Source organism: Molothrus aeneus, chromosome 5 (assembly GCF_037042795.1).
Source record: "Molothrus aeneus isolate 106 chromosome 5, BPBGC_Maene_1.0, whole genome shotgun sequence".
NCBI lineage: Eukaryota > Metazoa > Chordata > Aves > Passeriformes > Icteridae > Molothrus > Molothrus aeneus.
The window spans coordinates 25,891,605-25,905,571 of NC_089650.1; the positions used below are offsets into that span (position 1 = coordinate 25,891,605).

Here is a 13,967-nt window from a genome sequence, read left to right on the forward strand (position 1 = left end):
ATGCACACACGTCCCTCTCTGACCTGCTTGCTATTGCCTGGCTTTACCAGATGCACAACAGCTGACTTGCCAGAGGCCCATGACATGGAAGCAGGGAAACCAGCAACTCCTCACAGGGAGCTCAGTCTGTAGCTGAAACAGAGAAATCACAGACCTCAAACTCACAGCCAACTGGTCAGCCAGACTCACGACTTCATTTCCACTGTGATTTTCTCCAGATCTTTGTTATTAGTCTTGCCTGCTGATATTATGTGGCTCTTGCTTTAGACTACTAGTTTCAGCGGTTTAGTGGATTTCCTTTTTTCAGAGTTCTGTGGAACCCACATATTCGGTAGTGGGTGAGAAAACCTAAGTGTATCACGAGGACGTAAAACTCTGGTTGTCTCTTCCAAGGCCCATGTTGACGTGCTTTGTACCATGACTGAGAAGCGCACCCATGCTCCTCAGAGCTCCTCTTTGCTCTGCAGAGGTTTTTGGGGCTCCCCCTGCTTGCTGTACAATGGCTGCTTGCTTTGACAGCAACCCTAAGTGTGTACAATCTCAGGCTCACTGTGCCTTCATCGAACTTTGCTCACCAAAAGTCTGCATCACTCTACAAATTGCAGTCTGAAGTGGTTTCTCAAATGTTGCAAATTCAGGGCCAGAAATGGAGAGCAAGAATATGTAATTATTGAGGCTCATTTCACATGCAGACATCAGACCCAATGCTACATAGAGCCCAGTGAGAGGCAAGTAAAATTCCTTCAGAAGGTTTGCTTTCCCAGGTCCCTTTGTGGCTTGTTTATTAATCCTGAGATTTTTCTCAGAAGTCTTTATTATCCAGAACACGGGTGTGTGCTGTTTGCATACTGCTTCTTGGAAATTACTGGGAGGCAACTTACTGGGAGGTAATTCTAGATGGGAATCTGAACCAAAGGTGTTGCTTAAGCATTTCGAAGAATAATTGAGCACTTGCTATGCAGTTTGTTTAATAACCTGAAAGACGGATCCTTATCAGAAGTCTCCACATGCTTTAGTTACTCAATTACTTTCTTATTTAAATAAAGCCTATCAAATATGTCCATAAAAATAAAAGCACCTCATAAGAGGCAGTTTCACTGAGGTGTGCCTCCTCTAGATAATTAAATTAAATGCTGTATTTTCCTGCTAGTATGTATTTATATCCTTTTTCTTTACAGAGTTGCTGAGCTGGGCTTTCAAGGGCAATGACTGTGCCATGAGTCCCCAGCACTACTCCTGTTAAGGTGCCATGGTGGCAGATGTGGTTAACTCATCCTGACTGGTCTCAGCCAAGTGGAAACATTCACAGCCCTTTCCTGGAGTTCACACAGTGAAGCTGGGAAGATTCACGCTCCTGATGGAGAAAGTACGACTAAAAAAATAAACATTGAAGCAGTGTAGGAATCTCTGTGTGCTTGCTTCCTAGAGAATAGTGTTCAGTGTACATGTAAAAAAACCCAGAAACACCCCCCTCTAGTTTCCAAGGAGAACTTAATGATTGTCTTCAGGATAACCCAAAGCTAGTGGTGCAAAGATAGACAAGTATAATAAATGACAATAAAATAGCTAATGATTGAAAACACAGTGAACAGTGACATGCAGAAGTCACAGACAGTAGAATGATTGCACATTTTCAAAGTCAGAAGGGCCAGTATTTGAGGCCCATACCTGAGCTGCATGCCACTGGGCAGGCTTACTTAAGAGCTGCCAAATAACCAAGTGCAAGCATCCCAATGGCAGGGAAAAATTTCCTCTACCAGCACAGAACCCAAACCAGAGAGGAAGTGCTGGACCAATTCTTAATTTAAGAAAAAAAGTGATATTGTTAACCAAAAATTAATCCTGACTCCAGAATTACATCTCTAACTAGGAGCACTGCTGATGGGCACTAAGCTTGAGCAGTGCTCCCAGCTAAGGTGTTGTCCTAGCCTGCCCTGAGCCTGTTCATGGAGGTGACTCTGTCATGCAGGAACAGGACCTTGGGCACTTAAATATTATGCCTTGGCACACATTCCTCAGGACAGCCCTCAGAAGAGACAGAAGTAACTCAGCAGCCAGTGAAACAGCCTTTGAGCATATGTTGCAAGGAGCTGTTAAGGAGGTCTCTGTGCATCCTCTCCATGTGAATGAACTTGTTGCTGGTGTGCTGAAGGTCTGGCTGTCATCCTGAGAACCCAGTGACCTCTCTGCACAAATCTCAGCAGCCAGAGCAAAGCACAGTACCTACTCTGCCCCAGGGTCTAATGGGTTTGTCCCGCTCATGGCCTGAGGCAGTTCAAGTACTTGGCTCATTTGATCCTGCCTGCCCTTTCCCAAGTCTGACAGCAAGGGCTGGTTCCATGTGGGTCAGATGTCAAAGTTGTAAAGAAAGAAGAAAGAAAACCCACAGATTTCTATTACATTGTGCTTCTTTTGGGTCAGCAGTGGCTTTGCAACATTGATCTCAAGGTGGAAAACTCCACGAATGTATTAATAGTCTCCTGAGCCACCAAATCCCAAGTTTTATGGGATTATTCTCATTCCAAAACGCAACATTATCTTGGTTTTGGACATTTTCAATATCCTTTGCTGCATGGCTCCACTTTTCTGGTTGTGCTTTTTTGGTTTTTTTTTTCCTTTTTCATGGCACTTACTTGGAAGTGAATAGTGCAAAGTAGTACTTGTGGCAGTGAAAAGAGGACCCCCTAGCCTAGAATTCCTACTACATCTACAAAACTCCCTTTCCTTTTGATTGCCTCAAATCCAAAAAGCCTGCTTTTTCACAAGGAGATAGTAAATGCTACAACCATGCTTCAGCAGGTTCCAATTAAAGAAGGCCTAATCCAAAGTACACTAAAGTTAATAAGAGACTTTTTGTCTCTTTGCTGTTGGGGCTTGGAGCAGACATCAGCTTCAGAAATGGTACCTGCATCACCTACAGATGTTTAAATGCAGTCTCTTCCTGCAGAAGAGACAGGAATCCTCCTGTGCCATCATCAGCTCTACCCACCAGTTTCAAAAGGAAAATGCAAAAATGCAATTAATCTTTTTTCACAACTAAGATGCTATGTTTGGAAGTGGATTCTGTTAAAATACATATTAATTTTTTTAATCTGCTTTTTTTGTTTCTGGCAAATGCTCATTTTTTTCAGGTCATTAGTTAAAAAAACCACAACATTTGGGGGGGGGGGGGCTGGGAAGCCAAATCACTATTTTTAGATCGTTACATCTTAGGTGACAGTAAGGTACCTTGAAAGTTAAAATTCTTTTCATTTAGGGAAATCTGGAGAAAGATTTTGAATATTCACTGTAAACAGAAAAAGGTTTTGTCAACTGTCCTTTTAGCTCTACTTCTACTATGTCGTGACATTGGTCTATGTCTATGGAGAATATGGAAGCTTATAAACAGATTAGCTCTCAGAGAGTGTTTTCCTTTCCAATAAGAAACAAAATTGGCAGCATGACCACATTTAGCATGAGATGAGCCTGCCTTTTATTTTCTTTGAATATAATATGACATTGTTTATTTTTCCAGACTTTGGCAAAATGTTTTATTCTATATATCAATGACTGTCATAAAATATGGCTCCAGATGGAAACTTCCCCCACTATATCTGGGAGAAGTGGCTCACAGATGACTGCATTTTCATTTTACACTCTAGCCACTCTTAAATGCTGGGTGTCTGACATGCTTTTACTCTGAGAAGATCCTTCCCTTGTGATCATTCATACAGCTTATGCAGGTGAGAATTAGTGCTCTTTGGTCTTGCCTATTGCCATGCTAAGAGTCCACTTGTACTTCCAGAGTACAAACCAGATTTTTTTAGTTTTAGTTTTTTAATAGAGCTTCTTTACAACTTAGAAGAGTTAAATGAGATGTCAAAGTCTCCCCTGGAGACCAAGGAAGAAAATCAATGATGACTTCTTCCAAGGACTGGAAGTTATGCCATCTGTTTCAGTGGAAGCTCCAGCAGTGGCCACATTTATGCTTTCCTGTCTTGCAGCTCCTAAACTCTGCCACAAATAAGTAGATACCAATAATACCAGTTTCACTAGTGAGGATTTTTTGACATTGGTTAAGAAACCTGAACACATCAGAGAGCAGTTTCTGCTGGCTCACTTGGCCAAACTTATGCTCCATCCCAAAGCCCAAAGGGGCTGCAGGCCTCACCAAAGTAGTGGAACTAGGGTTCCCCTGCACCAGTCCTGGGTGCACAGTGGGCAGGGAGGACAGGAGCCCCTGTGCAAGTCTCCTGTCATCACCTAAACTTTGGCACAAAGGAGTTTGAGGCAAAGGGAGACACAGGGAAACTCACTGAGTTGCCTCAGTCCTGAACAATACTCAAGTCGCAGGCTTGCCCACGAGATTTAAATAAATAACATTTTGTCTTAAACTAGCAGAAAAGAATAAACATTTTAAGATCTTCTGAGTGTTCTATGAGAGAAAAAGAGGCCCTGAAGAATTAAATTGTCTTAATTGCATCCTTGTGCAAAATAAAGCATTACATACAGAAGAAAAATATTTTTAAGCGGATGGAAAAATCCACTGGGTTAAAGAAATACTACTGTCAGTTAAATGCATCCCTGCACTTGTGTAATGCAAAAACAAGCTTTAATAAAAATGAAGAGTCTAATAGGAACATTTCCATGAATTTAAAATATCAGCAATGGAAACAATCTCATAAAACAAGTAAACCTCTCCCTTCAATATTTGCAACTCAAGTATTACAGCATTCATTTAGGCCCTGGGAACGTGAAAGCAACTATAAATTATTAATTATATGCTTTGCTCTACAATATGAGAGGCCAGGTTTTATAATCCTTGTCTAGCTGTGGCTCCTATAATTTTAGTACCAGGTGCAAGGGCTGTACGATTTAACCCACCTAAAGAAGTTGGAGAAATTACCTGATATGACACTTACCCATCAGGTTTCCAGTGTCCCATAGCAGATACTCAGACAGATACCTGGCTTGAAAGGAAGCCTTATTTGGCATGAAATTTCATACCTGCTGAAGGTTGCTTTCTTAACCATTAAAAAGACTCTAAGTATATTAGTTATGGATAACCTGACATTGGCCAACCATATCCTGGGTTGCATCAAAAGAAGCATGGCCAGCAGATTGAGGGAGGTGAGTCTCTACCTCTTCTCCACTCTCATAAGACCCCACCTGGAGTGCTGCTAACAGCTCTGGAGTCCACATACAGGAAGGATATAGAAGCACTGGAGTGAGTCCAGAGAAGCCCCATCAAGAGGACCAGAGGGCTGGAGCACCTCTCCTACGAGGAAAGGTTGTGATAGTTGGGACTGCTCAGCCTGGAGAAGAATAGGCTATGGGGAGACCTTATAGCACCATCCACTATCTAAAAGGGACCTACAAGAAACCTTGAGAGGGACTTTTTACAAGGACATGTAGTGATTGGACATGGAGGAGTGGCTTCAAACTGGAAGAGGGTAGGTTTAGATTAAATATTAGGGAGAAATTCTTAATTGTGAGGGCGATGAGGCACTGGAACAGATTGCCCAGATATGTTTGGATGCCTCATTCCTGGAAGCATTCAAGGCCAGGCTGGATTGGGCATTGAGCAAACTGGTGTAACTGAAAGGTGCCCATGGTACATGCGTTGGAGCTAGATGATCTTGGACGTCCTTTTGAACCCAAACCATCCTATGATTTCATGAAATTAAGAACATGAAATGCAAAGTTCACCCAGAGAAGAAGGTATCAGGGTCATGTGAGTGTGCCCATTACATTGCTTTACTGCCCAGACTGGTTGCCTCCTTGGAGCACTGTGCTCATTCTGGGTTAACTGGGGATGAACTGCCTTGAAGACCAGCCTGTGTTCAGACTTGGTCCTTGTTGGTTCAGAGCAAGATAAGGTACTTACATTTATGACACCGGGAGTCAACTTCTTCCTCTACATCACATTTTCAGTAGTTCCTCCTGTCAACCATCTATAGCTTTTTTTCCTCCAAACTGCTGCCAGGAAGACTGCTTTGCCTCTCTTCCCTAATACGTAAACCATGCTCCTGTCAAGCTCACTGTCAGAATTGCTTCAAAGTTCTCATCCCACTCCCTGTGCTGGGCTGTGCTCATATGAATTTGCCAAATGTCTGTACACCTGCTCTGGGATGGTTTTCCACCTAAAAAAGAACATGTTGGCATTAAAGCATCATGCAAAAGAAAAAATAAAACTCAAACCCTAAATAATTTACCTTGTTTATCTGGAATTTTGGATATAGTTAATCTCTGGAAGTAGAATATGCCTAGTTAAGATCTGAGTGAGGTATAACAGTTTCACAATTTTCTGAAGGTCAGAACTCGATACAGAAGATTAAAACCAAAATATTACCAGATTGCTTCAGAACCTGCAGGAGCCAGATCCTGACAGAATATATTTTCTGTTTCCATGCTTCTAAAAACCAAGGCATATAGGATTTCTTTAAAATCTCTTTGTCTTTTCTAATTTCCCATGTATTTCAAAGTTTGCATATAAAAAGAACAAATTTTTTAAAATGAAAAGCAGTGAAGTTCATTCTTGCCCCAGTAAAAACTTCAGACAAGGCTGTTAAGCTGTGAAATTAGAGCAAATTTTGCAGGATGGGAAATTCTTTGGCAATGACTCTGTAGATGAAACAGTCTAAAGTAACTTGCTCATAAATAGACCTTGAAACTCAGCATCAAAATTCTGTTCATCATTTACTGTACAGCAAACTGCTCAGGGAGAATTCAAATGTATTCTGCCTCTTATCAATAGGCCTCAGAGAGTATCTGGTCACTCCCATTGCCTTTGGATATCCTGCAGACTGATCCCCCCTTGCCTGGTCAGCAAAGATCTCAGTATTTTTTCCCAGCAGGAATAAAATCTCCATGACAGAAGAGAAGGAGGAAAAGAACATAAGCTTCACTGTTTTTCTGCATAAAATCTTATTTTCATTGGTGGTACAATTACACTGGCAAAGAACTGAGAATAGCAGTGTCAAAGCTGCCCCCACTAGGTGCAGAAAAGCTGGTAGAAAGCAAATGAGCCTGGTGGATGGCTGGAGAGAAGCTGGAGGGAGAGCACTGGGAAGTTCATTTTGACCAGCAAGGACCCGCAGAATTCCCAACCCTGTTGGGTGTGCAGTGGTCAGAGCAACGTGCCTGTGGATGCTTGACCTCACCACGAAACAAGGCTGCCCGGATACCGAGCACAGTTCAAAGATCGGCAGGCATCCGAGGTCTCCCAGTTTATTAGCAGAGACAAAAATGGACAACTTAGAAGTTGTCTCCTTTTTTATGCTGCTTCTTGCACAGTTTACCTGGTTCTTGCCTACTTCTGGTCACTTTTCTACTGTGTGTCTTTGAGAACTTCCCACCTGTGACAAGGCATATGCACATAGGGCTTGCCTGCAGAAACCTACACCCATTAAATTATAACAGCAGAAACCCTCACAGGCACACTACATTCCTGCTACTTCCACTTAGGGCCTTTTTCAAAGACAGATCAAAGTGCCAACCATCTATCCTAGCAAGAAACTCTACATGCTGAAACTTTTATAAATGTGAAATTAGCCACCTGCAATAACTGTTGTAAAATTGTTAAATTAGTAATGGTGATTAGTCTCATTTCTTGCTGTTATATCAGGCAACTAGCATGAAACAGCAGTAAAAAGGCTTCTACACAGTCCAGAAAATAAGTTAAACCCAGTCTTACTCCCTCGGTGAAATCAAAAACCTTGCTGAACTCACTGCAGGCTCGCCGGTTGCAAGAACTTTGTCACCCTATATCCCCACTGAAATAGCACAAAAGGGAACAGGAAAGAGTGATCCATTTTTTAATGCCTGCTAAAAATTAATCTGGCATGAAAAGAATTACAAGTCACAAGATGCCACAGAAAACTGGAATGTTTAAGCTTAATAAAATCACAGTTCCCAGCCCCATTTTTTTTTTACAGCTTGAAGCATCCAGTCTTCAACATACATTTCCATCCTCTTCACTGAATTGAACGAAACCCGTGGAGGCTCTGAATAAATGGCATGGCTTCACTCAAGCATGTACTGTATCACTGAAGGATCCACTTCCTCTGCCATCAGACTGGAGTGCAGGCTCTGGATTGTTGCTTTTTTCCCCAGGCGCTGTTTCCATAGCACAAATGCAGCTACAATCTGTGACTGCAGGTTGTGAGGGTGATTGACTTTACATCGATAGATGTCAGTGTGGGACAAACCCAAGCACAGAGCCACATGCTCCCACTCAGGTCCCAGCCTCCTTGCCAGCTTGTTCAGCTGCTGATCTGTTGGCGACATCTCCAAAATGCATGGTGCAACTTCAGGGAGGTCTGTAAAAGAGGAGAAAAAACAAAAAGAGAAAGAAAAAGCATGTATGTCACTAGGCAATGCTGCAAGAGTTAATGGGAGACCTTGACAAAGAAGGGAACAAGAATGAGCAAAGCTGAGGCAAAAGAGTTAATTAATTAAAGAAACAGAATACATATTTACCTAGAAAAATTAATAACATGATCAACCAGAAGATTAATCAGAGGAAAACTAATGCTCAGTAGACCATACTAGGGAGCCTTGTGGTTTTCAATGTCAGTAACCCAGACATCAGAACTGTACACCAAAGCAAAGACCTCCAAAAGTACTTATAAATTTTGGGGTAGTGAACAAGAAAGGTTTTCAGGGAACCTGTTTCCAGCAGCCATCATCCTCAATATGCTTGCACCAGTATGATACAGTGACAAGTGACAAACATGGGACTAATAATACCTTATTACTCCTATTCTGGGACTCCATTTATACACTTCAGAAATAACTTTGATTCCTTAGTTAATAGGTATTACACTATTTTTTTTCTCAGAGGGTTGTTCGCAGGAAATTCTGTCCTAAGACACCACTTAACCCTTTCTGCCCTGTCATACATGGCAAACTCATCTTGAGGAGACCAGCCTTGAGGGCTTTTCCTCTATTTGAATGAAGCCATAAGCATGGTTCAGATGAACCCAAATGAACAGGGCATCAACACTGTTCACAAATACAAATTATGCTTCCTTATCCCTCAGTTCTTGTTCTCAGATCTTGTAACATTCCTGAAATCAGGCATGCGTGTGCTACAGCTCCACTCATCTGACCTCTTTGAAGATGTTTTCAGGAGAATGCAAGGAGGTCCCCTTTTTTCTCAGAGATTTTTGCCTGATGTTAGGTCCCTTAGGATTGTCCACGTACCCAAGAGAATGCACTCTTCATCCAAAGAGACACTTCACATTGAACTGGAACCTGAGGAGGACAGGATCAATGCAACTACCAAAACAGCCTTCATAGGAAGCATTAGATAGCTGTAATTATCAGCAGTAAAAATCTTGTAGGGACTGAATGAAATTTTTTTGCATTCACAATTGATCTCTTTATGTGTTCCCTAGGATAATCTGATAATTAAAATAAAACCCCAAAAGTATTAATACAAAAAAGTGTCAGCAGTCAAGTGAGAATACATAGTATTCAGAAACATGCTGTGTGGGATCCAGCTCACCTAACTACAGGTAAAACCTCCTGAACTAAATATGCTAGGATTAATTACTGCTGAGAAGAGAAATAGACTCTTCTAAAATACAAATCCTTTCACTGGAAAGAAGATGTCTAAAATAATCAGAATAATTAACTCCACTAAATGTGCACATTTCTCTCCACTGATTGTAAAAGGAGCATTAGGTACAAGCTCAAATGTTGATGTTGATGCTGTAAACAGCCAGTGACAGCAAAATCATTCTCTGCCTATAAGTTCAAACCATATGCCAGCCTTTAAAAAGGTACATTTAGAAAAGCAGCACAGAATACCTACAAAGCATATTTGTTCTTTGATAGCCTTTGTGATCAAAAGCTGAAACAAAGAGTCAATGCAGTCTGCAATTGCTGCTCTACTTCTCTTGCTGAAGATACTGCAACAAAACATGGGCAAAATACCCCCTTGAAAAATGCTGATTATAGCCTGTTGGTCTGAAGCAGCAGACTCCCTACAGAAATGCTGCTTTGCAAAATCTAATTTATAGCTCCAATATCATGCTCACAGTCTCCACTACAGCAGAACAGAAACTCCAAAAAGCACCATTCCTTCATTTTATCAAAAGTATTGTTTTTGCATAGAAGACCCAGAGCCTGCAAATGTTTGTACAATTTCAGCCAAATAATACACAAGAACTATACAAAGCTACTTTGAGTAAAGAGAAAATTACTTTCTGAAGAATATTTAGGTCTTTTCATCTTTCTGTCTCCAAACAGCCAAAGGAATCTGGGGCAAGTGCTGGTTTGTGGATAGGGCAGAGGATGCACAGCTTCTGAAGAAGGCTGAGTAATACCTGTGGGGCTGCCCTATGCTGTCACACCAGATGTGATACCAGTTTCACAGGCAAGTCAAGGACAAGGCAGTGTCTTTCATGAATGCAAATAGCTGAGAATAAAATAAATATAGCTACACTGTGCTGTCACCAACAATACTTTTTGGTATTAAACCCTTTCTTTGGCTTATGGTCAGCTACTGTGTACCCACAGCAGCAATACCTGACAGCCTGGGCTTTTTGCTCTCACACTGAAGTTTTCATACGTCACATCCACTAGCAGAATGATTTTATGATACTGAAATGTGATCAGGCAGGAAGGCCTAACAATAATACATGTCAGCTTGTCCATCCAGCCTTTGATATTAAGCAGACTTTACAACAACAACTATCTTGCCTTCAGTCTGTTATCAGCCCTTTAATAAGGATCAGAATAAAACCCATCCAGGAGATCTTTTCATCTTACACTACCATCTGATTCTAATATGGATGTGGAAAACTCTGGGACAGAAGCCAAATGTTAAATTTAATACAAAGGACTGGTATTTCAGTCCCATTTTATTTTCTGTGATAGCTCATTTTCAGTTCTGATACAAAAACACTGAGGAAAATTGGAGATAAATATTACATGACAGGCAATATTATTTAGAGGTATAGAGAAATATTTAGTGAGATCTTTCAGTTATGACAAATGCAAAATCACAAAAAGATCTCAATATGTTCTAGGATTAACGCTACTCCTAATTTAATAAACATAATGGCATTTGAGGTGAAATAGAAATGAGTTCTCTGTGCTCATGCCCAAACTGCTTTGAATATATTGCAAAAATAATAAAGACACCTTTTTTTAGCTATGTTTACTACAAACTCTCATTTATAATCTCCACTTGTCAGGAACTGCCTGAGGGAGGTGATGAGATTAGAGCAGAAGTTTCAATTATGCAGATTCTGCAGTTGCATTTGAAAGGTACTTTTAGGATACTGAGACCTCATTTTTGAAAAAAAAAAAAAAAAAAGGTCAAGTTTTTCTTCTGTCAGGCATGTGCTTCCGCTTAGCAAAACGAGGACTGCGCTGGTAAAAATGGGAAGATGTGGAAGGAGCAGTGGTGGTGCCTGGGGCACCACCAGAGGGTGTTGAGGGTTGCTCTGGAGAAGGAATTTGTGCTGCTGTCGCCTCCAGTGAGAGCACCAAGTGAAACACTCTGTCCAGCTGTGGGCACGGTCCAAGCTGCAGGGTGCCAGGGCCGCATGCCGCAGAGATTTAGAGGCTGAAGTCTCACTGCTCGTGCTGAAGCCACTAAGATCCTGAGGAATGAGGAGCCAACAGCTCTGTGCTGGGGAGAGAGACAGCCTGGTGCTTTCTTGGGACCACCAGCCACCTGGTTCTTGGGACCATGAAAATCCCCTTCCACAGGGCTGGAGATGGGAAGGACACTCTCTGCACTGGTTGTGAAGTTGAAACTGACCCAGAGAAAGACCTGTGGCTTCTTCTAGTCAAAGCTGTAGCATGAGGGAATGTGCCTCTCCCCATGGCTGCTGAAGGAAGCTCATCCACACTAAGCTTTATCCTAATTGTTCCAGTTAAAAAACAGGAGATGTTGACAACTTGTGGCCTATGTGTTCATCTGTACTTCCAGGCCATTGGACAAACCAAGAGTTACAATGGTGCTGGTGAATGTGGACAGGAAACAGAGCTGGATATAAATAGTATCACAGATATAGACCAGACAAAACAGAGTCACCCAAATAACAAAGATACAAAAAACCACATGGGGCAAAGGCAGACAGTCACCATTTTGCATTTTTTTTTCTTCAGAACCTCTGGAGCTTTTCAGTAGGAGACACCAAGAAGATACTGGAAAAATCAGGGGGACAGAAAACAAACTCACCTCAGCTGTGTCCCACTTGGCACAAATGGGAGGATGTAAGATAAGGCCCACACAGGAGACAGCAGTCAAAAGGGCTGAGGCATTTCTGGGTGACCTGTGAAGTACCCAGCTAATCCCTCAGAACTGCTGGGGCCCAATGTGCCTTACAGTTTTAGCTAAAGGACCCTTCTCCATGTACATGTGACTTCTTTGTGCATGACCAAAAGCATTTGTTGGCATTTCAGAGAGACTTCTCCCCTGCAAAGTCATTACATTTTAATACAAACTCAACTTTTTGGGTTTTGGTCCCTGCTGTGTAAAAGGGACTTGGATGGAAATTGCACCTGAATCGAAAGTACTGAAAAAGTCTCAGTCAGTTGCTGCCTAATCCTATAAGAACAATGCCACAGGTAGTTCAGGAGACAATTGAAGAGTCAGGGATATATCATGACCCATCTTTTATCTAATAACTAATAAATCTGTCTGTTGGGAAAGGTGTTTCTGTAGACTGGTCTCTGCTTCCAGCACTTCCTCTGTATTTTATCCACCTAAAGGACCATGTACATACTTGTTGGATAAGATAGAAGGAGCTCTGGAAGAGGAAGGGGGAATCCAGCTATCTCTGAGCTGCACATTCTAATGCTGAGGTGCACAGACACAGTCCATTTCTCTGGGTAAATCATTACAGAAAAAAGATAAAGATTTCGCTGGGAAGGTCAAGAATGCTTCCTAGCCTCCAGTACAGCACCTGCTTGAGAGAAAACCCTCCTGGGAATCAAGCAGTATGCTGAAATGAAGCATGCAAGAGCCCTTGGCAGGAACAATGCTAGGAAAATACTCTAATTTTTATATAATCACATCAGAAACATGTCAGAGAGTCTGGTCTTCAGACCTTCCATAACTGGAATGGGACTGTAAAGAGGAGTAACTGCTTGGGCATGCATCTGGCCTCAGCATCTCCCCGCTAGGTGTGTGGAGTCCTTCGCAATCTGGACTCAAGACGCTGACTGCTCTTCACTGAACCCTCTTATCAGATCCTCGTCATGATTTCTGAAGAGTTCACAGCAAGCATTTCAGAGTCCTCTTTAATCATCTTTTCTGGCATCTGGAGAACAGCTCTTCCCTGAGAAGTGGTAGAGTTAGATTAAGAGGTTCTACAAGCAGCAAGCCAAAGAAGCCTCATTTCCCCCCCAAGGATGTGAATCCTACAGCTGACTTCAGGTCTTCTCCAGCTGCTTACCTATTCTCAAGACACTCATGAAACTGCTCCTTTACTCAACAGCAAACAGACAGGCTTCTTGATTTTGGACAAGAGGTTCAGAGGCTATAGGGGTACATGCATACACACAACACCCCACAGCAGAGGAGTGCATGGCCCTGGTTACTAGAGGAAATTAAGCTAAAAGGGACTCTGAAGCTCCTCAGAACCATCATGGCTAACATGCCATCAGTAGCATGTAGGGCACTTCAGCTAAAGGAAAACATCCCTAATAATGAATGTAGTGTGAGGTTCTGCTTCCCTCCAGCCCACTTATTCAACTAGCCTGAGCCACAGAGCCAGCACTGGGTACAGAATGGGCATGGTTGCCAAGGCTGTGTGCTGTGTGTTTTGGCAGCTGTTCTATGTTACAGAAATTATTTACCGACTGAATGTCACAACAGCAAACAACGTGCACATAAATAGGTACAATTACTTTAGAGTAAAATCCCCTTGGAGTGAGCAAAACAGTGAGAGTGTGTGATGAAGAAAGATAACTCTTGGCAGATGAGGTTGGGACAGGCTGTCATGAGCAGCAAGGTGGGGTTG

General features: G+C 42.1%; 1 protein-coding gene across 3 annotated transcripts in view; it reads right to left on the bottom strand.

The window, feature by feature from the left end:
- Window positions 1-7,780: 7,780 nt before the first annotated feature.
- CRADD (CASP2 and RIPK1 domain containing adaptor with death domain) overlaps window positions 7,781-13,967 on the bottom strand; it is a 74,991-nt gene continuing 68,804 nt past the window's right edge. For all 3 annotated transcript variants that reach the window (XM_066550028.1, XM_066550030.1, XM_066550029.1), the window contains exon 3: window positions 7,781-8,300. In XM_066550028.1, coding sequence (XP_066406125.1) covers window positions 8,005-8,300 — 296 coding nt within the window. In that variant the 3' untranslated portion in view covers window positions 7,781-8,004. The remainder of the gene's footprint in view (window positions 8,301-13,967) is intronic.